Source organism: Cryptomeria japonica, chromosome 5, assembly GCF_030272615.1.
Source record: "Cryptomeria japonica chromosome 5, Sugi_1.0, whole genome shotgun sequence".
NCBI classification, from domain to species: domain Eukaryota; kingdom Viridiplantae; phylum Streptophyta; class Pinopsida; order Cupressales; family Cupressaceae; genus Cryptomeria; species Cryptomeria japonica.
In genome coordinates, this window is record NC_081409.1 from 186,158,081 (window position 1) to 186,185,119 (window position 27,039).

General features: G+C 37.9%; 1 protein-coding gene across 6 annotated transcripts in view; it reads left to right on the top strand.

The window, feature by feature from the left end:
• The window catches only part of LOC131060891 (cell cycle checkpoint protein RAD17), a 206,462-nt gene that overhangs the window by 115,075 nt on the left and 64,348 nt on the right, over positions 1-27,039 (top strand). For all 6 annotated transcript variants that reach the window (XM_059221313.1, XM_059221311.1, XM_057994325.2 and 3 more), the window contains 3 exons: positions 2,126-2,228; positions 2,439-2,755; positions 2,857-3,250. In XM_059221313.1, coding sequence (XP_059077296.1) covers positions 2,126-2,228; positions 2,439-2,755; positions 2,857-3,250 — 814 coding nt within the window. The remainder of the gene's footprint in view (positions 1-2,125; positions 2,229-2,438; positions 2,756-2,856; positions 3,251-27,039) is intronic.

Genomic DNA, 27,039 nt, shown 5'->3' on the forward strand with positions numbered 1-27,039 from the left:
CTTAGCAACAATTTCTTCTTCTCCTATCTCCTACTCTATTCTATCTGCTTGCTATCTAACATATATCAACTATTCACTATTGTTGAATTATTAACTATTTCTAAACTATTAACCTGCTATCCGCTATTGTCCTTTACAAATGAGAGAGAGAAGCCTTTTATAGTCACCTTTGAGTGGGTACTGGGTAGTACTTTTTCATTGGGTTTTAAGTGACCAAAATTTGGGATAACAATTCATTATGGATTTTGAAGTATATTTACTCGGTGATGCTTCGAAGCATACTTTGAAAAATTGTGACTCAACAAAACCTTTGTTACGGAGTTTATTCATTTGTGGGAATTTACTTGTACCAAACCAAATGGTCATGATTCTCATGTTCAGTTCCTGTTGAGTACGATTAGGGTTCTCATAGTATATCTGAAATGTACCTAAGATGAACCTGTAGTCTTGAGGAGAAGTCTTGGGCATAGCTAGGGAAAACCTAGAAAAAATACTTTTCTTTTTAAAAGAGAGATTTTAAGGACCAAAAAATTAATAGTTAAGCTAAGCTCGACTAGTTTTCTGCTCATGAATGTTTAAAAAAAATCCTAGTTAAGCTTTATGGGATTTCTTCCCATAAATGTTTTTTTATTCTATGTTACACTAAGTTTTAGGGATGGGGATGATAGGGATAGAGATAAGTGTTTCAAGGATGCACTTTTTGGAGGCCATTTTAGGGGATAAAATAATAGGGAAATTTCAAATATTCATATGCTAACATTGATATGGCATTCATCATATACATTATAGATCCTAAATAGATGACGTTGGAGCTAAATTGAGAATTCACATGAGAAAAACAAATTAAGAAAATTTAATTGCTTTAATAATTCATTGTCAATGTGCATATGAATCTATGATATATAAATAAAATAAAATAAAATAAAATAGAATGAAATGCCGAAGGCTGCAAGTTTCAACTACAAGATGACAAAAATATAGAAAATATGCTGCTGCCCCTAAGCTTGCAAAGAACTTATGCACTCAATGAGACTATCTCCCTTGTCTCAGGGTTGTAGTGGTTGACACAATTCACGACAAGTTCCTCACTTAATATTGAGATTGGAAAGGAGACTGCTTCAATAAGATTTCTGTCCCAAAGTCTTCTTGCTACCTTATTCCCTTTTTGAATGTGTTTTTCCAATTCTATTTCTTGGACATTGATGTGTCCCAAACCGGTACCCTTAGCCTGAGGATATTCCGACACTAGCAAGGAAGCAGATTTCACCATTTCGAAATGGTGCTGCACTTTGATTTAAAAAGCTATCTTTCTTCACTGATTTTACACTTTGAAAATTTGCTGCCCCTAAAAGATGATACAAAATCTGTTCTTTTAGGAACTAGCACCTTTTATGACTGAAATCATTGATGTTCTGATGAACTGTTCCTTGCAAAATTTTCTGACAATTTTCAATTGGAATTTATTTATTTTTTGTTTTTCTGATACAATTTTTTGAATAAGGAACACTGACTTGAATTTGCTCTTTAATGAATAGAGCAGTCATAACATAATAGTAAAAATATTATTTAAATTTCAATAACATTTAAGTAACATTAAAAATACTTGCTATGGCTGTATTGACTTTTGCAGTCCCACGCCCCATGCTAATTCCAACAATCCTTGTTTTAAACTATTGTGGACTCCTGGGAATTTATGTCTAGGTATTGTAGTCTCCCTGCCTTTCAGTTTGTCTGGATTTTTGTGCATCCGCTGTGTGGGTTTTCTTGCTTTTCCAGACTTGAACTCTCTTCTTCGCTTCTGTTCTGAACCAAATGTAAGAATAACCAGAGACACTCCAATGTGTGGAATCTGGATGCTTATAGTTATAATTTTATGGGGAAATTTCATTGGTGGTTGTTACCGACATTGTGTGAGTTGCCTTTAGACGCTACTAATATGGTATTATTACATAATTAATATAATCAATAAATGATTGTTATCATCATTAATATAATCAATAAATGATTGTTATCAAGTGTAGTCTAACATTGTATGTTTTCTAATGTGGAACGTATGGGTATTCTTGCTAGGCTTTGAGGATCTCAAACTGTTAATGCTGAAATTCCGCTTTTGAATTTAATGCAGGCAACTGTTCATTTGATTAGGGATCTTTTAAGGATTGAAATGCATGAATGGGAGACACCTGCCCCTACATTGTGGAGAGAATATATACATCATGTAAATTCTGGTATGAATAAATTCTGATAAGAATATTAGACAGCTATTTTTTTGCAAGAAGAGGCTAGGAATTTAACACACAGATTATGATATCTTCTCTCAATTCTCTAATCTCTTTCTACAATGTAAAAGTTAATGCTAGAACATAATCATTTGACTAGTTCTTATTTCTTACAAAGTTTTTGGTTGGGTCCCTGAAGTAGTGCTGATACTTTGCTAGGAACATCATATATTTCAAAGTTCGATGAGTTTGAAGCATTTGTAAGTGCTATCAAAAAATTTCCAGTGTATATGGGCTCATCAAAAGGAGCTGGCAGATTTCAGAATGCTATGGTGATTCTGATAGATGATTTGCCAGTTCCAACTAGTAGGGAGGCTTGCCAACAACTCTGTCGATGCCTTCGAATTCTTGCACTGTCTGCCCAATTCCCAACCATTGTTTTAGTTACTGATTTCCCTGAAGCTGGTGACAGAGAAGGACCTGGCCGAATGATTCTAGAATTGGAGTTAGCTCTTGAGCAAGGTGGAGCTACAAAGGTAATATCTAATAAATGTTTCCTAAGTTAGGTATTAACGTTTATTTCAATTTTTACCGTTGTTGAAGTTCAAGGAGGTAGCTAATTAAACATTTGATGCAGATTGCTTTCAATCCACTTACAGCTAAAGCAATCATGAAGACACTCACAAAAATATGGAAAACTGAATATCTCTCTCCACCTCCAGATTGGCTAAGAAACATATCTGAGAATAGTGGAGGTGATATTAGACACGCAATTAATTCATTGCAGTACCTCTGCCTTGGCCAGGTCTCTGGGACTTGGGATCCAGGAGGCATTGCATTGGAACTGCCTGAATCAAAATCTAGAAGACAGTCACAGAAGAAAGTTGTTCATTCGTATCCATCTTTAAGCTGTCTAGAATTTACAGATAAGGTCAATTCAAGCATGGGACGCGATGGAAGTCTTTCTCTATTTCATGCTCTTGGGAAATTTTTACACAACAAGAGAGAAACAGATCAGATTGCAGATTCAGGTAAAAGCCACTCACTGAACAAAGCTTGTCTTTGAAATCTAGCAGACTGTTTGCAAAAGAAAAACTATCTTTTTTCTGTTAATGGAAATGTATATTCTTTGCCTCTCAAATATAATCAATTGTACATGTGAAAATCTGCATAACTCGTGTATCTGGCTTGAGAACTGAAACTAAAGCCATAGTGCAAAAAATCATCAAGATTATATATGTTTTGGGACTTTTTCCCAATTTGAAAAGAAAGTTATGAAATAGCACATTAGCATTTAAGGGAGACAGAAAAATAAAAGATAATATGATTGTTCGGTTTAAGTGGAGATTAATAAAGAAAATCTTCAAATTCTTTTAAATGGGTGGAATAATTGTACTTATAAAATTATAATAAAAAATAACCTTTGTGAAAAGGTGTTATGGTTTGGAAACAACTCCTTAAGGGTTATGCAAAATGGTTATGTGAGACTTGTAAAGGGCACGTAGAACAAATAGGAAGAAGGTGGTTAGGCGCACTATGAGCATTGGAGAAGGGGCACACCAAGTGTGTCCAACTTGGAGTACAAAGTACACTCAGGATTGTATTGCCAAGGCTTGTTGAGCTTTTTATATATTGCATGTCGAGTGATTGCTCTAGAGCATGTTGCGTTTTGAATAAAAAATGTCTCCTCCTAGAGTGTGGCATGGTTATGAGAATGTAATGTCCCCTCCCTAAGGCAGGTGTGCTCTAGTAGGATTAGCCTATTGATAGGAGTCCCCATAGGCTAATACAGTAGATGGGGAACTTACTCAGAGGGATAGGAGACTTTGGGGAGGCATATGAGGCATTTCCAGAGCTTTGGGTTGGGTTCCCTTTTTTTAGGAAGGGCTCCTATGTTTTAGGGAGTGATTGATTGTTCGGGTATTGTCTCCTTAATTTTAGGGAGGTTCCTACTTTTAGGAGCAGACTGCTAGTCACCCATGGACCCACCAGGATGTTGGGAAGGTTGGCAGGGAGCCAGTGGAGTGAATTTCAGTGATCAAAGATAGTTCCTTAGTCTTTGGGGAGGATCCCTATTTTTAAGGGGAAATTGGAAGTTGGAGCACTCTGTCCAGTCATCACCTTGGGGACAAGTGGCACCATCAGTTTTTAGTTTGGATGGCCAGTTGATGGATTCAGATTGAGGAGTTGAAATATTAAGGAGATGACTTTAATATTTAAATAATCATAATAAAGTTACTTTATATTGAATTAATAAAGTAACAAATAAAGTGGGCCACTTGTTGTGATTTATTCACACATCACCCCATTGCAAATGGGGACCCCCTTTTTTTTTTGCTTGCTTAGCTTAGTTGCTTTAGTTGTATAAGGTTTTGATTTAACAACAACTTGGTCTCAAAAATGGTCTTGATTGAAGAAATTCGCATGATCCAAACAAACTCCCAAAAGTCCAAAAATAGCGAACTACTTTCTAAGTACTTGCCATTCATCAAAGAAGTCACCTACACATTGACTTAGGTTGATAAGGAATTCTAAAGGATACCCTGTGGATTGATTCAAGTTGATGATGAGTAAAATTTTTCTAAGTATGGGAACTTGTGCAACAACTTAGGTTGATAGGAAGCCAAAATTGTCTAAGACCTTGTGGATTAACCTAGGTTGGTAAGAAAGTGAAATTGTTTAAATGAATGTCAACCTTCAATGATGAGAAAGAGGCTGCGAATCAATCTAAGCTGGCTAAGAAGAACGATGAAGAGCATAATAAGAGCATTTTGACCTCAACAAGTATTGAAACTCTTGCGCGCCAACTTAAGTTGGAAAGTCTAATTAATCAATTTCAACCGTTGATAATATGCGAATCAATTTGAAGGCGAATTTCCTAAAAGGGTGACAAGGTATCAATCTACTTGAGATCATAAACAAGGTCGATAGGAGAAGGTTTTATCTTCTCAAATGACTAAGGTATAACTTTTGCAAAATGAGAAGGTCGATCAAACCAAGTCGCTCAGCTCAAAAGGCTTAATGAGAACAAGAACACTCCGACTTGGGGTGATAAAGGACATCCCGCTGATCAACTTGGGTTGATCAGAATCCACAAGCACCATGATGAGAAGCTAAATCTTATAAGCTTAACTCTCAACAATGAGAAGGAAGATCAAGATCAACCTCTAGCAATAGGAAGCAATAGGAAGTCGATCTTCCTAAGAAAGAAAGAAGATGCAAATCAACCTAAGATCGTGGGAAGGAGTATCCAAGCAAGTAAGATGAAGATTAATGTCTACACTTGAAGGGTTAAGTAAGGCGAATTTAAGAAGTCAAAACCAAGAAGTTGGGAAGATGCAAGTTGGATGAGATGAAGCTCGCTAGAAGATAAGGGAGATGAATTCGCTAAACAAGGCAAGACTAAAACTAGCTTCTTACAAAGATGAAACTCTTAAGTTGCAAAGATGAAGGTAAAAAATACTTGGGTATCAAAGTCGAACTTCTAAAGATGCAAGTTTGTGAATTACCAAGTAGAGGAAAGTTGCGCACCAACCTAAGTTCGTGAGAAGGACAAACAAGAAAAAGGAAAGTTGACTTCTAACTCTTGAAGGTAGAATTTCACTCATAAAGTTGTAAAGGTTGATGTTACATCTCAAACTGCCCAATCTCCCAAATCAATCAAACCTATAAAGAAACAAGTTAAACAAAGATGAGGTGAATTTGAAAGATATTCCAACTAAGACGGCTGGAAATTAAACAAAATTATAAGTGATGTAAGGCGATTTTAAGAAATTCTAAGTTGCTTGCTGAAGTCGGCTTTCAAAAGCAATACGATTTGGTAAATGAAAAAAATGCTCTTCTCCCTAGCAAAGTCGGCTTTCCAAGGAGTGTTAAAGGAAGGCGATTTTATAAAAAACAAAACCTTTTCCTCTCTACCCAAGTCGGCTTGCATGGAAAATGAAGGGGTGTGACTTCTAACCCCAAGTTGTATAAGTAAAAGAATGTAGATTGTTTTTAATGACATAAATGCAAATGCAAATCACAAACCTGCAGAGCAACAAGTTCGCCCAGCAATAAGTTCGCACAGCAAAGAAGAAAATTGTTTAAAGTTGATGACATTGCAGGAAGGAAGAAGTTCGCTGACCTTAGACACACAGGTTCGCCCTCAATCAGAATCACAGATCCATTCCTTATAGCTGGAAAGGAAGAATTTCAGACATCAACTCGTGAAAGGAGTCAAACAGTTGGTCAAAGACCAAAGCCTAAAAGGTTTATGTCTGATTTCTGAGTGTTAAGTTATCCCTTACTCAGAATTTGATAATCATTAAAGAGGGAAAGGTATGACTCAGATTGTCTGAGTAATAATCAGACCTTAAGACTATAACATTCAAAACTTGAAATACAAGTTATATGCATCTAATGTAGATTATTCTAAGTTATGATTTTATACAGTTGAAAGCATACATATTATTTAAAAGAATATCAGAACTTAACAACATTAGTGGAATTCAATTTTAAAGCATTCTAACTTTGAAATCCTTGTAGGAACATGTCGGGAGAAGGATCAAGGAAAGTTCAAATGAAGGCATTGCTGAAAGGTTTTTATCTGGAATCTCAGATTACCTCAAGATGGAGGAAAATTGGAGACACCAACTTGGAGCAGTTCGACTGGACCAAGTTCAAGAGGAGGATGTTTGGCACACGTGAGTGAATGCCTTCCCATAGCAACCAACATGATCAAGAATGGAATCTGTCAAGCTGCTGGCTTCCCCACTTGTTGTCAAATGCAGTGAATTGATGGTGGAATGCGCAAAACAATATGACCCCAAAGAAAGGACTATAGTAGCATCTAATGGAATGGTCTTAGTACATCTCACAGAGGAAGCAATCAGAGAAACATTTGGTATCCCACACTGTTGTGCCTTGCACACTCTCCCCGTTGTTGACAGGGTCCCCCCTTTCATGTTTTTTCGTCTCGTCCTCGCTCAAGTTCTGAGTAGGGAGTTCTGGTAATTCGCAGAGAAGGGGCAACAATTAGGAATTTAAGGTGTTAAGAGATGAAGGAAACTCGCCTTGGAGGTTGATCACAATTTCGTTTGCAAAGGGGAAGATGAATGAAGAGCCTAGTATTGTCAAATTGACTTCGCTCATCAGTAAGCTTAAGGTCTGAAGAAAGAATGCCAGAGGCAACACAAAATGTACCTTTTGACGGAATTGCAAAGTGAGAATAGGAAGAGTTTGCAAATCGGCCTTGAGACCTGAAATGTAAAGAGAAGTTCAAATTTCGGCCTTCTAGCCCGAAAATTACAAATAAGTTCCAATCTCACAAATACGTTGTTTATGCCCAAAAAGAAGACAGTAAAAATCGCGCAATCAAGCCAAAGTGTCAAAGTTCAAAATACGTCAAAGATCACAAAAAGGTCTTATAGGCCGAAAAAGACTCAAAACTATCCAAATCCTCTGCTAACCTGGAAATAGCCAAAAAATCCAATCAAGTTAGAAATTCGGCCTTCTAGCCCAAAATGAAAGGATAAACTCGCAGAATAACGATTTTAGCCGAAATCATTTATGAAGTTTGGAAATCGCGAAATCCACCAAACAGGCCGAAAAGGCTTAAGAAGGCAACATCGCGCATTTTAGGCTTTTTTCCCGAAAGTAGATTCAAAGTTTGCATTTTTATTCCGCATTTTGACCCTTTTGCCCAAGAATCACTAATTCGCATAATTATGAACTAGGCCGAAAAGTGAATGAAAGAAATCGCACAGAAAGGAAGAGGAACCTGAAAATGACAAAATTAGCCTCTAAGCCGAAAATGGCAAAACAAATGTAAATCGCGAAAATATTATCTCCTAAGCCAAAAAAGTGAAAGCGGCTAAAACTTGCAAAATCGTATTTCAAGCCAAAAATAGCAAAACACAAGAAAAATCGCGAAATAATCTAAACACCCCAAAAACGTTGTATAAAGTGAAAATCGCGAAAAAAAGAGTTTTCAACCTAAAATGAAGGTGAATTGGAAAATCTCGCAAATCTCCCAATAAGACTGAAATTCGTTAAAGCTCACGAAAGAGCTAACAGGCCGAAATTCATATAAACTCTCAAACTCTCTCATAAGGCCAAAAAAATCAAACAAAGTGCGAAATTGCGAAAGTCATTCTAAGTGAAAATCGCAAAAAAAGAGTTTTCAACCCGAAATGAAGGCAATTAGCAAATCTCTCAAAACAAGCTTGGAAGCAGATACAATGACATGTTGAAGACCACGCGTCTTCCCTCCAAAAGCTGAAATCATCCAAAGAGTTTTAAATCTCGCAAATCTTTTCGTTGGGCCGAAAATCTTCAAATGTCAAAATCGCACGACGGAGGGTATACGAGTTGGAAAACTTCAAAAGTTCTAACTGGCGCCAAGGTGATTTAAGGAGCTGAAGATTAGGTGAATAAGTAGATTGCGCAGAGTCCTTATCACGCCGAAAACAAAAGGCAAATGAGAAAGATCGTGCAAATCATTTAAGCACCTGAGGTTTGGTATTGAGAACAAAATCGCCCAAACCCTCATTTTTTTTTAAATCGGCTAAAATTCATAGAGGAGTTCAAGTTCACAAAGTCATTCAAGGAGCCGAAATCGTGAAATAAACGTCTTTCAATGCCGAAAGTCTTCAAGGTTGAAAGTCTCGCGTGATAAACAATTCTTTCATCGAAAATCTTCAAGTCTCTACAACATCGTGGGGTCAGCCTATCATTTGCTAAAGACATTCAAAGACTCCATAGCACGTAGTAGATTTTATTTGGCCGAAGACCTTCAAGTCTAAAATTCATTTGCAAAAAGTACTCAAAGTTTCCAAAATCGCACAAGTATCAGCATTTGGCCGAAAATCATTCTCTATTGGGCAAAGCTATTTTCGGCAGGTAAGTCCGAATTTCTTCTTCAAAATGATTAGAATTTGAGCAAATTTAGTTTGAAAACTAAACACCCAAGAGGTAATTATCGTTTGCCAAATTGATCTTTTATATTGAAATCCAAACTTAGGTAAATTTAGGGATATTGGTCCAAGCAGCTGCAAAATGTATAAACTCGCTGCAAGCACAAAATCTTTTTTTTTTCAAACACACTCAAAACACTCAAAGTAAGCAAGCCTGGAAACTAAGCGATTTTAGAAAGCAGAAAACGTGTGCGATTTTTAATCATCAGCAACAACTGGGATGATAAAACTTTAAAATTGCTCAAGATCAACAACAACCAATTGTCAGAATTGGCCCTTCAACCGAAAATATAAACTTAGGCAAACATTAAAGATTTCAAGTCTAAACTGAAAACATCAGTGCATCATTCCAAGCGTCCTCAAAACATTCAAGCGCTCAATCAAAACTGAAAACTTATAACGCTAAATTCGCGCAATTCAATAACGTTCGGAACAATTCCCACACCAACGAAACAAGGAGCAGCAATATTTTGAAAATTCTTTCAGCTTCAAGTTGCATTCAATCCTCGATGATTAGAATTCAAATTGTTTAAATGGCGCGTTTGAGCAATATTTTCAAACTTCGATTATCTCGCTATTCATCAATTTTAATGCCAACGCCATCTTTTGGCCTTGCTAACCCCTTTTTTTGCCTTAATCTTGTCTTGTAATTTGTGTCGGGTTGTGCAGGATAGATGCCTAAGTCGGCAATAGAGTCTTCAAAGGCACTTGACGCAATTGGAACATCACGGACTTCCAAAGCTGATAATCCCCACAAGTTCGAAAAAATGAAGTATCAGTACCAAGGAGGAGTTAGGGAGTCAAAGGTCCAGAGTGCGTGGGAAAACATAGGAGATACAAACCTGGGACATATTGACATCCAGGACTTCAGGAACAGAGTGTACTCTCCTAACGCCTATGGCAAGCCCGAACGGATGATGGAGAGTGGTATTGCTCAGGCAACTGGTTTCCCTCCGGCCGTGCAGAATTATCAATTAGTGGTTGAGGCTGCTAAACATTATCAGCCAAAAACTAGATTAATGGTATTAAAGGGGATGGTGTTGGCTGACTTCACGCCTGAAGCCCTTGGGGAAGCATTTGATATCCCGTTTCCTGATAATCCTACTGCCACAACTATTGATGAGGCTCAAATTGTTTATGACATGAATCCAACTCCATGCAAGACACTGATAAACGAAGAGTGGTTCAAGGAAAGAAGACACCCGAGCACTAGGATCAGTAAAAGACCACCAAAAGTGACTTCCACAATGAATATGGCGATATGGTTACCTTGCTTAGCCGGGTCATGGGACTTCCACAATCCAATCTCTTTGAGGAATGGATGTTTTATTTCACTGAGCAAGTCTTTGCTGGGAAATCCAAGTTTGACTGGGCTCAAATCATCACAGATAACATTCATACTCAGCTGGTTGAGCTCCAAGAAAAAATATATTTCGCCATGACCTCCTACTTGGTCTACATGTTTGCTCGCCATCAGTCATTGCCAGGATTAATCAAGAAGGGTGAGATTGGGAACGGGCTGAATCAGGTGAAAGTATACGACTATTATCCTCAGTTGCATTACTATGACATGGCCCAAAGAGAAAAGAAAGCCCAAAGAGAAAAGAATAACATTGCATGTGCGGTTGGTTAGTATGAGCGTGTGAATGACGCTTTTAGAATGCACATGGTTAGATTAATGCAAGGAGGACTGCACATAAGGCTATCAAAGCAGGCCACCACCCTGATTCAAAAATACGGTGCATGGTTCATATAGCTCCCCAGATTAACCTATATCAGAATAGCAGGCTTTGAGGGAACACCATACTGGCTTCCACATTATCCATCAGATAAATTAATCCTCATGGAGGTAGCAAGGTAGGCACACCCAACCGACAATTTACTCAGGGACAAAAAATAGTCAGGGTTCACTTTCCCTATGATCTTAGGTAATCTTGACGTACACTTCAAGAATTCGGTGCAAGCTGAAGAGTCATTCACCGAATTGGCATCCTATTGCTTACAGGAACATTTCCCTAGGAAATGCTTTGATCACGATGGATTGGCAAAGAAGGCCTACGACAAGCATTATAGGGCCAAGGCATCAATTGAAGACTACTGGAGCAATTGTTCAGATGACTATGAAGTCTGCTAGCGGGAATATTCAAGGTTAAGTATTCAACAAATGCGACTTTATGAGTACCGCCAGGTCTCGATCAAGTCACAGACTATGGGAATTATTTGCAAGTCCGAGAGTTTGAAGCAATCAAAGACCTCCCGCCAACCATTGATTGGACTCAAGACCCAATCATAGATTTTGAAGCTGTCATGGAGGGTCCAAAAAGGTGTACAGATAACTAACTGTTTCAATAGATGGAGAGGCTAACCCATGAAGGAACTCAATTCACATATAATTTGATGGGTAGCCTCGATTCCTAGTCTTCAAAAGACGAAGGAACATCAAGCGCACCGAAAGAAGAAGTTGAAAAACTAGAAAAAAAGAGAAAGAAAGCAAAGGCCAATAGGGGGACTTGAACGTCAAAAAGGACAAGGAGAGAAAAGATACCAATCAGGAGGCCCAAAGTTGAACTTGATCACATGCCAACTCCACCTTCACAGAATGATCCCATTGCATCATAAGCAAATGATTTGCAAATACAAAATGAGCAAGAAGCAAAGGCAAGGATCATTAGTTTGGATGAGCCTGAGAATCAGGTCGAAGAAGGAGAGATTGCGCCTGATCAAGGGATTGGTAAACAAGAGCTCATGCAAGAGAGCAGGCATGAGTTGCAGCAGGAAAGCGGCAACAGGGATGACACCACGGTTGAAGGAGAACAGAAAGAAGATGGAACTCAATAACTCAGCAGAACTGAAGAGTAGCCATTCCTAGAGGATACCGAGCAGTTGTTCAGTGAGGTAGGAGAGAACTCAGCCGTGAGTAAAGGATTAGATACTGCACCCATTCCTCCTATGCCCGATCAGTTACGGATAGGCAGTGAGTCAGCTGAGGCCTCCAAAGAGCAGAGTGGGAATCTATGAATTTCACGATTCATATTGCTACCCCACTTGTAGACAAACCAACAGATCAGGTTGCATTGGCAGATTAGAGCTTCACGACCATTTCAATTGGGCGAGCAACCAAGGAGCAGGAGAGGGAAGAATTCAAGGATTCTGTACAAAATATGCTCAGATAGCTAGACAAAATAACTACTGAAAGAGATATGTATCGAGCTCGTGCTGAGCAAGTTGAGGGGTACATAGATCACTTGTTGAGACCGCTACAACATACCGCCGAATCCCATGTTCCCCCATTGGCGTTAGCACAAAGAATTACAACTGAATTTGAAGGAGTGCGTGACACTGCCAAGGCGGTCAGAAAATGGATCCAGGATATTAAAAGAAAAGGAGAAAAAATCATTATGGATGTGTGAAAAATGGCCCATGACCGAGAGTCCATTTGCGTCAAGGTGTTTGAGGTAAATAAAGAATGCTTCAATGTCCATGAGATGGTTGGAACAGTTTTGCTTCTTATGAGGCCTCTTTTCTGGACCCACACTCAGATTCCCACATTGCATACTATCCTAGATCCCCACGACATCGACACTTTCAAGGAGTGGTTCTGGATTGTCAATATGAAAAATGATATGAAGAATGCCATAAATAAAGAGCAAGAGATGTGCGAAGATGATTTGGATAACATTAAGAATGTCGGTGAGAAGATCCTCAAATCGATGGTCCCCGGTTGGAAGAATAGCATGAATGATAATGAGGTGCAACCACGGTGGAAAGATAGGCTGAAAACTGATAAAATCACCTACTCCACAGAGGACCTGGAATTTGCTTGTGAGCTACATGCAGACATATTGAGTTTTGAGGCTGATCAGTCGGTATGGAGCAAAGAGCTGAAACATGTGGATCGCCACCAAGAGGGTATGCAATACAAAATACACAATCCTCCTATGCCTCCTAGTAAGGAATTGTTCCAATTGTGCCTAAGATTCCAGGACTACGTTCGGGTAGAGCGTGCAGAAGATAGGGATATTTGGAAGGACTACTTGCAAGACGAAGTTGAATTTTGGAGAAAGAGTCTACTTCAGGGAAAGAAAAAGTGCTTTCTTGAAAAACATTTGTTTCTTTTAATTCTAAATCCAACTTTTCAGCATAAAGTGTTTTGTCAACTATTCAAAACATTGCAGATTTTGAGTTGCAGCTTTTAAGGAACATCTTTATGCTAGTGGATAGTTAGTGGGGAATATTCTATTTCTCATTATTATGGGCAGCCATGTTTTGGGGGATATTTTCTTTTCCTCATTTTAGGGGTATGGGCAGCCTTGTTTTAGGGGATGAATCTGGGCCACTTGTTTAAGTATAATCTTGACCATTCATCTGTTTTGAAACTCTATATAAAGGAGTTGGTTTCTCCTTTATTTCTAGTAAGAAATTGTGGATTGTTGCAAAAACTCTGCTGGAATATATTCAAACTTAATGAGGATTAAAGCTGTTATGGTTTCATGTGAGTGCATGGTCTATTTCTTCACTCTTTAAATTTATGTTATGCATTTTGTTTCACAAAATAATATGTGCAAGTTGATATCTGATAGAAATCTTAGTTCATACCATTAAGGATTGGCTGATTGCCAATTCTTCTACATGGTTAGTCTGAACTCATTAGAATGCTTAGTTCGGTTATTAAATATGGAATGTATGAACCTCTTAAATTCAGCATTTCTGTTTAAAAACATGAAAATCTATTTCCCCTTTGGGGATTGCATCAATTTTATGTAGTTGTGCAAATTGCTGTAAAATAAAATTTGATTATTGCAAGATTTCTGTCTATCAACTTGAAGGTGTTTTTAGGTGGATTAATTAGGCATTTTCTATCTCTTTTCCCTTCCTTTTTCCTTTTTTTTAAATCAAAGTTGAAGTTTGAACAGCATCATGTCAAAGACATACTTGATGAAATCGAAACTATAAGACCTTAAGGAACATGTGTAAAACTAATTCTATTTAAACGTAAGTCCCCTTTGTGTTTCCAACAAAACACATCAAACCGTTTAGCTATCTTGCAGTCAAGACCTGACAACCAAAACCTTGAGGTCGTCCCCATTGATCAACTAAATAGCATTAGGGATTTCCTTATCTCAAGAGAGGATAGGATACTCGGCGAGATCTTTCTGCGTTGGTTGGATAGAGTTGCAGCAATGCGATTTTAAATACGTCAACATGCACCATGATGGAATGGTTGAATTGACTAAGCTAGAATCAAAATCTTTCTTTGAAAAGGCATTCGGAAGATGTATGAACCTCATCACTTCAGACTGGATAAATAGACCGAAGAAACCACAGTCCAAGATACCAAAGAAGTTTGTATATTTTGATTTCAAAGAAGAGTATGGTGATATGGTGTTCTTGCTGAATAGGATCATGGGGTGTCCACAAGGAGCAACATTTGAGACATGGATGTCTCGTCATGTCGAAGAAGTCTCTCTAGGCTTAAAGATGATAAATTGGGCTAAGTTGATTAGTGACAACTTAGACATCCAGCTGAGGGAGTTGGAAAGAACAAAAACATTTTACATGAGGTCTTATGTGGTGTATGCATTGGCTAGACACATAAGGTACAAAGGGTTGATATGCAAAGGAGAGGTAGGCATCAAGAAGGGACAGTTCAAGGTCTATGATTGCTATCCTCAGTTACGGCCTAAGTCACATAATACGTCAATTTTCATGGATGAGGTTCAAATTTAATCGAATTTCAAACTTTTATAAAAAAATCGTTCAAATTCGTCCATAAATTCGGCCACTGTTGGGTTGTGGGTGATCGCCATCGGATTTTCTCCAACAAGGGTCAATATGCGACGAAATATTCAGCGATGGAAGTTTAAGTATGTGCGATGGTAAATGTCTCCTTAAACTTTAAGTTGAGGGAATCCTTAAAAACTTCTGTCGGATTTTCTAAAGTCAAATTTAAGTACGTGCGATGGTAAATGTCTCATATATTGTCGTCGCTGAATATTCAGCGACGGAAGTTTGTTATTATCCATTGTTGGGGATTTCATATTTGCGCTTGGTAAAATTATTGGCGAAGGTCTGGAAATATTATTCAACACAGGGATTAATTAAGGAAATTTGTTATCATATATATATTTGTCTCGTATACATATAGTTAAGGATGCTTGAGGTGTGGATTAATTAAGGAAGTTTGTTATTATATATATGCTGTCACATAAATGTCTCGTATACATATATTTAAAAATAAACAAAATTATATAAGGTGAATTTTATCCAAATTTTTTTTCGAATTTTTCCCAAGTTGAATTTCATCTGAATTTCATGGTTGTCGAATTCGAACCTTGTGACTTAAGTTACAACTACATGAGAAGCAACACTTCAGGAGAGTCAATGATGTGTTCACAATGTATCTTACTTGATTGTTGCAAGGAGGACTCCACATTAGATTATCTAAAGGAGTTATGGCATTGGTTGAAAAGTTTGGTTCGTGGTTCATCCAATTCCCTACTTTCTCGTACATCAAGATTCAAGGATACTCATATCATCCATACCGTCTTCCACGACATCCCACTGATTGGATGGTACTACTTGAAGTGGTAAGGCAGCTAACAGAATTTGATTTCATCCAAAAGGAGGAACGAAGACAAGGAATCTCATACCCTATCTCAATTGGTAAACTGATGGAGACATGTTATTTAGCCGAAGCCATCGAGACAACAAACCTAGAGTTAGAATTCTATTAACTTGACGTATACAAACAAATATCACGCTTTGATCCTTACGATATAATGCCAATTGACTTCATCAAGAAATGTAACATCTTTCAAGTTCCAAATGAAGTTGAAGATGAAGGAGAACAAGTATTACCACAATATGAACAAGAAAAGGACAAATCTATCTTAACGCCTAGGAGAACTCAACCTGAGCTCACTGACATCAACACATTAATGAAGGATGTGTTGGATAACTCAAGATGGTGGGTTGATCAACAAAGCAACAACTTGAGAGGCCGAGGGATGTCACTCACATATGGCAAGATGGATGAAGATTCTTCCTCTGAAGAATATGAAGCAAGTAAGAGCAATGAAGAAGTAAATAGTGAAGGGGAAGTCCTAGTCTCCAAGAAAAGGAAGAACACAAGTATCACAAAGGAAGTTGCTAGTGTTGAATCTCGATAGAAGAAGTCAAAGACAAACACTACCTCTTCAATCACAAGTACTTCCTGTTGTGCATTGCACACACTCCCCATTGCCGACAGGGTCCCCCCTTTTTTCTTTTCTGATTTTCGTCTCGCCTCCGGTGTGGGATTTTGATTTTTATCTACCATTGAGATGCAGCAGGTAGTAGTGAGGAAATGATCCTGCAGGAGAATTAGCCCGCCCGGTTCCTTAAGTCTTGAGGAGTTCGTATCAAAGGTCGGGCATGATCCCCTCCGGGATGAGAGGGTTGAATCATGAGCCTTACAAGGAGATGGGGCGTTTGTTAATTTAAGTTGTAGGGCCAAGGGGTGAATTTGCAGAGAGTCTCGTAATTTTAAATGTTCAAAATTCTCACAAGGGAGACTAATTTTCGCATGAGTTTGAAAATCGGCTAAGTAGGCAAGAGTGTCAGTTGTCCATGGGTTTTGCAAAAAGGCCTTTCAAGCCGAATTTGGCTTTAACGTTAAAATTTTTCGAAAATACCTTCTAGGCCGAAATTCGCTAAGTCAAGGGAAGGTGTCATTTTAAAAGGTTTTGCAAACCCCCCCCCTTCTTTGGCCTAAAATCGCGAAAATGGAGTTAGGCGTTTTTTTCATAAGTTTGCAAAGTGATGCTTCAGTCCGAATTTCAAAATGAGGCAAAGCGTTATTTTTTGTAACTTTTCAAAAATGCCTCCTAGCCCGAAAATGAGTTAGGCGTCACTCTTTAATAACTTTTCAAAAATGCTTTTTGGCCCGAAAATGCAAGTCAAGTAAAGGCGTTAAAACTTAACTTTTCAAAAGCCTTCTTCAGACTGAAATTCGCGAAAAACGCTCAAGAAGCTGAAAAGTTAAGATTTGCATTTTATCTTTTCAACCCGAAAATCGCAAAACAAAGAGGCGTTAAAATATAATTTTTCAAAAGGCCTCTTTAGGACGAATTTCAAGCATGAGGGGAGGCGCTATCTTTAAAACTTTAAAAAACTCTCTCCTAGCCCGAAATAAGGTCTCGTGTGGTGTTCAGAAAGGGCGTTTTAAGATGCTTTTCAAAAACGTCCTAGACCCTGAAATGCGAAAATAGGTAAAGCATTTTTGTGACTTAAAAAGTTTGCGAAGACCCTTTTCTAGCCGAAAACACGAAATTTAGTTGGGCGCTGAGAAAGTTTGCAAAAATGGGTTTTAGCTTGAAAATGTACAACACGAAATCGCGAAATATATAGGTGAAGGCGTTAAAACATAAAAGGCTTTTTCAAACGACTCCTCCAGCCCGAAAACACGTGAAGGCCAAGGGGGTTTTTCAAATTCGAGCTTTTCAAGCGCCTCTCCCAGTCCGAGATCGCGAGATGGAGAGAGTTATTTAACTCCCGCAATTTGTACAGCCTTCCTTTATGCCGAAAATACAAAGTTGGAGAGTGTGGTGAAGGCGTTAAATTTTGCATTCACCTCTTTTATGCCGAAATACAAAATCGCGTAAGGAAAGGGGGCGTTGTTCTTAAGTTTTTCAAAAAACCTCCCTCAGCCCGAAAATGGAAGTCGCGTAAAAGGGAAAATAGGAAAGGCGTTAAACTTGGCAAAAGGCCCTTGCAGTCCGAGGTCGCGCAAAAGGAAGAGAAGGGAAAGGCGTTAGATTTTGCAAAATCGCCCAAGTCTCTGAAGTTTCAAGAATCGCACTTTGCAGAAGGTCGTTTTTGGCCGAAGATCATTCTGCGTTGGGCAGTCTGCTAGGTAAGATTCGATTCGCTCCTTCAAATCATTAATTCGTGCAAAATTGGTCATGATGTTTAACCGGATGATAGAAACTGGATCAGAGAGTGAAGTTTTGTAGGTCATGATTTTTAGAAACATCAAGCATAGCATGTGATAACAATAACCAGCTAGGGAAATTAATTGTTGAAATAAGAATTCAGACTTAGAGAAATTTTGAATATTTAAAATCTGAACTTAAGCAAAACTCTTTTCCAAGTGCGAAAGATTGGCAATCATCAAATCATTCGAACCCCAAGTTGCAGGCTAGAACATATGCCCTTGTCGCCATAATCAATCGGAGGTAGCATTTTTGAAACCCGCTCCAAGCAGCGAAATTTAAACGAAACCAACTTAATTTCCTGTTTCAAAAAGCATTTCGTTTCCAAATAATCAGGCTCTTTTTATTAAAGCGTCATGCTTTTTCAAATTTGATGTTCCCGTTGATCATTGGTTTTATGCGCTAACGTCATCCTCTGTTTTGGCTAACCCTTTCTGTTGCTTTATCTCGTCTCGTAATCCGTGTCCAGTTGTGCAGGATAGATGCCTAGATCGACGGTTGAATCCTCAAAGACACCTGGTGCAACCAGAACGTCTCGGGTTTCCAAGTTTGTCATTCCCTGCAGAGGCGAGAAAATGAAGTACCAATACCAAAGGGGAGGAGTTAGGGAGTCCAAGGTCCAGAGTGTATGGGAGAACATAGGGGACACGGATTTGGGCCACATAGACATTCAAGATTTCAGGAACAGGGTATACTCTCCGAACGCCTATGGCAAGCCTAGGCGGATGATGGAGAGTGGTATTGCTTAGGCAGCTGGTTTCCCTCCGGCTGTGCAGAATTATGAACTAGTGGTTGAGGCTGCTAGACATTATCAGCTGGAAACCAGATTAGTGGTGCTAGCTGATTGTAATGTCCCCATATCCGCAATCTAAAAAAAAACATATAAACAATGCATTTCAACAATTGATTTTCGATATGAATGATTTATCTAGAGTGTAATTAGCAAATTCTCTTAAGGTCACTTGTTATCAATAAGTCAATCCCATATTTAGTTCCTAATGAGATCAAGAGGACTAGCTGCAATAGGATGCTCGTAGCGCTTATCAGGCCCAAGGGCGGTACACTCCCCCTTGGCCCAACTGTCGGTAGACCTTTAGTCATCCGCAGTGGGTGGCCTACCTGACAGAGGCCTAGTTCTTGCTATCCTTGTTACTCTATTCTTCATAAATCTCATTGGGTTTGGTTATGCAATTGCCTCATTCATTAACATGGTAATATCTTAATCCATTCCTACTAGTCCTTAATTGAATAATGTTGTTTATTCTCAATTTGTAGTTGTAATTTATTCATTAGTTAATTTAGCACATGGAGGTTCATTCATATTGTATACCCATATATATATATATATATAATGTGTTAATATATTATATTGATATCCATTATATTAATCTCTATTTACATACAATTGTATTCCAGGCACATCTATGTATATGCAATGTACTGAATTAACAACTACATATATTTATGTACTGATGAATTTAATGAATATCTATCCATTGGTATGTAACCCTACTGATTTATGAAAACCTTACTGCAGAATAAATAATGGCGGGTAAGTGTCTTACCTATGTCCCTTCCGCTTTTTTTCCTTTTTGATGTTATCCTTCACCCTATCACTATCTCCTGCCTACCCTTCCCTTTTCCGTCTTCCGCCTCAAGTCATGCTTTTAATACCAGTGGGGGGGTGTTGGAGTGGACCCAACCAGGGGTCGTGACTGCTAAGGGAGGGGTGAGTGGTGGTGACTGTTGGAGTCATCGCTCCCTGATCCACCCTTAACTCCTTTCGGGTGTCATAGTCTATACGCACCGCATCACGTATAATGCGACTGCTGGGTGCAATACGCCCGTGTAATGTTGTTAAGGTTTAGTGTTACTTTATAAGGTATTGATACATTATAAGTATTTTGTATTGTATATTAATATTGGTTTCTATTTAATAATATCGTATTAATACGATATTATTCCAAATAATAATTATAATGTATTTTGACAATTTATGTTATATTTTATATTTATTAAATAGCACGTTATATGGTAAGTGCAATATATTCAATATATCTATTTTATGTTTTAATAGTATTTTACGGTAAAACTTCTTTAGTAGTTAATATAATATTAATAATTGAAATATGAACGTTACATTAAAATAAAACAATAAGTCATCTTAGATTAGGTTACAATAATGGTAGGAATTAATTACAACCAACGTGGGGTTATTAATCTTAATTAATATCATTAATGATTATTTCCTCCTTAACATATCTTTGATGACCGCTGCCTTATTGCATTATAATTGTTTGATAGTTATTATATAAATAATAATAAATAACAATCATATATAACAATAATAATAAATAATAATCATAACAAATAATAAACATTAATAATCATATATTAGAGGAAAATCGTGAAGTCTCATAAATGAGACGATTTTCCAATATTATTAAATGTTAATTAATAAATGTTTTAATTATCGTATTTATTTAATCCAATGTCCAAAGAGGGGTTATGACACTGATTTCACACCTGAGGCCATTGGGGAGGCATTTGATATCCCATTTCCAGATAATCCTATTGCTACAACTATAGATGAGGTGCAGGTCGCTTATGACATGAATCCTGCTAAATGCAAGACGTTTATAAATGAAGAATGATACAAAGAAAGAAGACCCCCAAGCATTAGGATCAGTAAAAAGATCCCCACAAGTGATTTTCATAACGAGTATGGTGATATGGTCACCTTACTCAGCCGGGTCATGGGACTCCCTCAATCTAATTTTTTTGAGGAATAGATGTTCTACTTTACTGAGCAGATCTTCACTGGGAAGTCCAAGTTCGACTGGCCTCAGATCATCAACGACAATATCCATACACAGCTGATCGAGTTTGAAGAAAAGAAGTACTTTACCATGACTTCCTACTTGATTTACATGTTTGCCCGACACCAACCACTGATAGGGTTAATCAAGAAAGGTGAGATCGGGAATGGGCCGAATCAGGTAAAGGTGTATGAATGCTACCCTCAGCTGCATTGTTATGACATTGCTCAAAGAGAAAAGAATAACATTGCCTACGCAATTGGTTAGTATGGTGTGTCAATGATGCCTTTACAATGCGCTTGGTCAGATTAATGCAAGGAGGACTGCACATAAGGCTCTCAGAATAGGCTATCATTTTGATCTGGAAATATGGTGCATGGTTTATCCAGTTTCCTAGGTTCACTTACATCAGAATAGCAGGCTTTGAGGGAGCACCATTTCGGCTTCCACGCTATCCGTTAGATAAAATAGTCCTCATGGAAGTTGAAAGACAGGTTCACTCAGCAGGCAGTCTATTCAAAGATAAGAAGCAATCTGGGTTCACCTTTCCCATGATTTTAGGTACCAAAGCTGTTGTAAATTTTGAGCTCCGTGCATGTGCACTTTTTGGAGCAGCTTTTTGGGTAGTTATTGATTACCTTTTTGGTAGATATTGTTTCCCCTTTTGTTGTTGTTGATATTTTGCCTCCCATTTATGGGTATGGGCAGTTTTGATGGGGGATGAATCTGTCCCACTGGTCTAAGTTTAATCTTGGCCATTCATCTATTTTGAGAACTCTATATAAAGGAGTTAGTTTCTCCTTTATTTCAGGTAGAAAGTTAAAGATTGTTGCAAAAACTCTGGCAAAATATATACAAAAATTAATGGATGTTAAAGTTGTGTCTTTTTTTATTGTGAGTGCATGGTCCTCTTCTCCATCTATTTTATATTTCTGCAACTGTATTTATTTTCAGACAATTTATTTATGCATGTATTTGATGGAAATCTTGGTTCATACCATTAGGAAATAGTTGATTATTATTCCCTCTGCATGGTTAGTTTGAGCCCCGTTTGTGCTAAGTTCGGTTGTTAGATTTGAATGAATGGGTTTAAGAGTCCATCATTTGTATTTAGCAGCTTGAAAATTCAAAATCCTTAGATGATTGCATTGGTTAGCTGGCAAAGTAATTTCTAGTTATTTTAAGACTTTCGTCTATGTGTTCAAATATGCTGTCTTAGTTAACTTAGCTAGCTGTTCTTATTTACTCTTTATCCTTATTCCCCCTTTTTTCCCTTTTTTATTAAAAGATGCCCACAAGTCAAGCTGAAGTAGCATCAATTAAAAGCAAATAAGATGAAATAGGACTCTTAAGATTTTAGGGAACCTATACGAAACCAATTCCATCTAACTGTAAGTCCCCTTTGTGTTTCCAGCAAAACACATCAACTACTAAGCTATCCTGCAGTCAAGACTTGACAACCGAAACATTGAGGTCATCCCCATTGATCAATTTAACACAACATTAGGGATTTCCTTATCTCAAGAGAGGATAGGATACTTCGCATTCTATTCTGCGTTAGCCGGATGAAGTCGTAGTTCCGCGACTTTAGACACGTCAACACTTCCTCAGTGGGAGAGTTAGAAATGAATTGAACATCAGTTGAAGAGGGTAACTTGGGAGATGAGCAAAGAATAGAACAACCTGCTTGTGTCCAAGACAGAACATCATCAATTCAGTATTGTATGGAAGAAGAAAGGATAATCGTGATGGAAGATCTAGAAGACCATAATGAAAACACAAGTGGGAATCAAAATGAAGCTATCATTTCAACCTTGAAAGAGGTTAGTATGGATAGCAGATTGGAAGAAGGGATGGAGTTGTCTATAATTCTTGATTGGCTAAAAGAGAGGATGAAAAAGAAAGCAGTTGTAGAAATTCAACCTATTGGAGATATAGATGATTTCTTTGCAAGGATCAATCAAGCTAAGGAACAAAAGAAGGCGAGGAAGTTCTCTCACATCTCTAGAGATTATTCAAGATCACGCATACTACAAGTAGCAGTTCCTACTGTTGACAAACCAAGAGATGTGATCACCACCATGGAGTATAAGGTCTAGACAATCAACATCGGGCACACAACTGAAGAACAAGAATTTCAAGAATTAGGTGTTTCTTTCACATCAATTCGACAATGGTTTGACAAGGAAAAAGAAAAGAAAGAGAAGGTGGAAGCACAAAATGTAAGATTGAAGAAATACATACAAAGGCTAGTGAAACCAATCAGACAGAAAGATGAAACATTTGTTCCACCTCCTTCCATCTCTCAGGAGTCATTTGAGAGCCTTGAAGCAATGAGAAACTCAAAGCAAGGATTAAAGAGATGGATAGAGAACATGTCAAAGCAAGTAGAAGAATTTCTACAAGAAATAGTAAGAATATATAATGAGGTGGTAATGTTCAGAGGATGACTTCAAAGCATGGCAAATCAATGGGAAGACTTCCCAATGGCACAAGACAAGATGATTACTTGTCTCAAAGTGTTGGATATATTCCTATTCAAGTATTGATACAAGGTGTAATTCAAGAGGGCAACATTTTTGAGTTTCATCACTGGCATAGCTCTTTGGTGATGATAAAGACAACACTTGATAGGGTGAAAGGAGAGTGTGAAATGATGGAGGAATCAGTTAAAGGCATTCAATCAAAGATCCTTGAATCATTGGAGGAGTTGTTAGGACAGGAAATGAATGAAGGAGATGGTCTAGATCTTGAAGAGTTAAAGAAAAAGGTAAAGAGTGTCTAGTTCCAAGAGTTGGATTCAGTTCAAGAAAGCTAGTTGAATGATATCCTTTCATTCGTGATCTTCATAAGTCACTTCCAAATAAGACAAAGTGGGAGAAAACTCTTGAGGCTTGTTCTGATCAGTTGGACGTGGTAGATCTGCAGTTGGATGCTTTGCCAAGTGTGGCCACAGAAGAACTTGAGTTAATCATTTCTAGGTTCATTGCATATGGAATCACAGAAAGGGATAAAGGAAACAAGGTTCTAGAAGGTCTGCTGGAAAATAAGTTGACATCCAAATTTTTCATTTGTTCTTTCTCCTCGTTGGATAAAGAGAACGCTCCACTTGTGTTGCTTAGTATTTAGTAAAATTGGCTGGAAACCCTAATTAGCACTTAAGTGGTTTAATCATGGCCTTTAATTTTAAAATAATCTTGGCCCTTCATTCTTTTGGAGCTCTATATAAGCTGCCATTTTTCATTTGTAACTAAGAGAGAGACTTGAAGAATTGTTGCTATTTTGCTGCTAGATTAATAAAGACATTGAAGTATGGTGTTTCAATTCAATCTTTGAAGTATTTGCATGGTTATTCATATTCTCAATTCAAGCTTTAAAATTTGTTAAAGTGTTTAATGTGAATGATAGAATGTTGTGTATGAATCTTGGTGAAACTCCTAATCCACACCACTAGCAGTTTGTTGGTTGCAAATTCGCCTTGTGTGGTCAACTGGAATCTTTGAATGTGCTTAGGTTCAATTGTTATGCAATCATTGATATGCATTTGATTAATGGTGTCTATCCTTGATAATAATTGGAAAATTCATTTAATCTCCTTAGAAGATAGCATTAGCCTTTGTGGAGTTGTTCTTGTATGTCAAAGCAAAGACTAGTAGAGTCTCACTAGAAGTCATCCTTCATCCTTACATTCCTAGGCATAGTTTAGCATCCTTCAAACCTCAACTTTTTGCATTTCTTTATTTAAACATCTAGTAGTAGTAGTAAGTAAGTGAGCTACATTGTATATCATTCGAAAAGCATTCCTCGAAGTCAAGACATTTACCCCTTAAGAAGTATGTAAGGCCCCTTGGAGTAACAACAAGTATGTAAGGCCCCTTGCAGTAACAACAATCACAGCGATCAATTGTGCTTATCCATGAGTTGAGACCCGACCATAGAAACCTTGGAGTCTTCCAATTGATCACATAGTTTAGCATTTGGGAAGATTTTGCTCAAGAGAGGATAGGATACTTTTGGTATCTTATTTTGTGTTTGAAGTGCCTAAAAAACACATCAACACCACAATGTGTCATGGTGCCTCGAGACATAACAAGTTGTTTTTAAAAACAACTTAAAATAATAAAGGGGGACTACCTAGTGGCATGATCCCTAGGACCCTTAAATTTTTTTTTTAAAACAACTTAATATAAGAGAAAAGAAGACATTTAATAAATGAAAAAGGGAAGCTTCATTAAGGAGTTCGTATTCTTTAGAGGGAGCATCTAATAAAGCATGGAATGGAATCTTTGAAAAGATACTTTTGGAACCCTAAAAAGGGTATGGCCAAGGGAAGAATAGAATAAAGCAACATTTGGTGATGCATTTTGGGATTCTTTCAGTCATTTTTCAGCGTTGGCATCATTGATTTTGGAGCTCTGAGCTAGGGTTTCAGATTTTGGATTGTGGAGATGGAATCCTTCGCAATTTCGAGGTGCCTACAGGTGTGAGAGACCACCCAAGGGCCTTCACCCAACTTGTATCTTTCAGGGGTTTATTCGAAATCTTCTATTCTCAGTTTAGGGAAGAAATCAGCAGCATTCCCTAAGGTTCTCAGGGGCAGATCAGAGAGTTTGTTGGCAACCTGAAGGCATTGAGACTCCATTTGCAAGCTGTACCACCTTCTGCCAGGCCATAATCCAGCTGGACCATATATGGGAAGATATTGGCATTTGGGATAATACTTTACTTGCTCTTTCAGACTGTTTATTCCAAATCAGACCTGGCCGTACCATCTTTAGTCATCAATCAACCAGTTTGGTGCCCCCCCAAAAAACATCACCTTCAAGCAGTGTAGGGTTTGAAGATGTAATGTCCCACCCTTTCTAGGTCACTAAAAGCTTGAACAGTAGAAGAACACCTGCGTGTTCTTTGATTATATTGATAGTACTATGTGTCTTTTGAATGTGGTCTTTCAGAATTAGACAGGAGTTGCAGAAGATGTCGTATTTTAGTTTGAACTTTTTGAAAAGAAAGGAAACAAATGTCTTCAAGTAGTAGTTTAAAACAGAATCGGAATTGCATTTAAGTTCAACACTTATACCAATATTTCATTGAAATTAGATACATCAATTCCCAGAAAATAGTTCAGTTAGAAACAATGAATTCCTTTAACCCACTACTAACATACCCGGTGGTTGGAGGAGGAAAAATTGAACTTTTGATGAAACATACAGCAAGCAGCTCACTCATAAATGAGGTGCTTACTCAGAAAATCAGCTCACAGAGATCAGAAATCTGATCTTTTCCACTCCAGATTGCTGTCATAAGGTAGTTCGCTGGAGACAATGGGTTTGCTATGCATAGACAAAAGTTATCCCTTAAGTTGGGATAGTTTATGAGCTCCAAATCCTTAGTCACCACGGTCTGATATAAATCTGATTTAATGGTTTTCAGACCCTTTTTAACTGCTGCAATCCTTGAGGACTGTACTGATGTGTTGGAGATGAGAGTACGGTGAGGGACAGTCACCAAGAGCAAAGTTTGTGACAAAGATAACCACCAAAAGAGTTATAAAGGGGGTTGGCCTGCCAAGGAACCACCTCACTCGGCCACCATCAAAGAAACTCAATAATCTGATCCAAAATGCCTCTCCAAACTGCTGCTAAATCTTCTTAAATCAGTATTTACTGAACTTCTCCCACCTTGGTATGGTATGGTATGGTATGGCCACTCAAGCAAGTAGCACACTTCAGATTTGCTACAAAAAACTCATCAACTCTGATGCTCAATGGAAACCCCTGAAAATGGATTTTCTCCTCTGTTAGTGAACAGATTTGTCTTTTCTTAAAATGATCTATTTTGAACTCTGTCGCCTTCTTTTAAAGACAAGTGTTCCACTAAACAGTTGGGTAAGTGTTGTATAAACCACTTCTCTCTGAATTTTCCATAGGTACAGCTCCCTTTTCAGTTATTCAAGGAATATTTTAATTAATTTTATTTGAGTAGTAGCTTTTAACTTGAAAGCGTGTAAGGCTGCCTACTTCATTCTTGGATGAGAGGCCAATATTTCACACATATTTCTGAGAAAAAACAA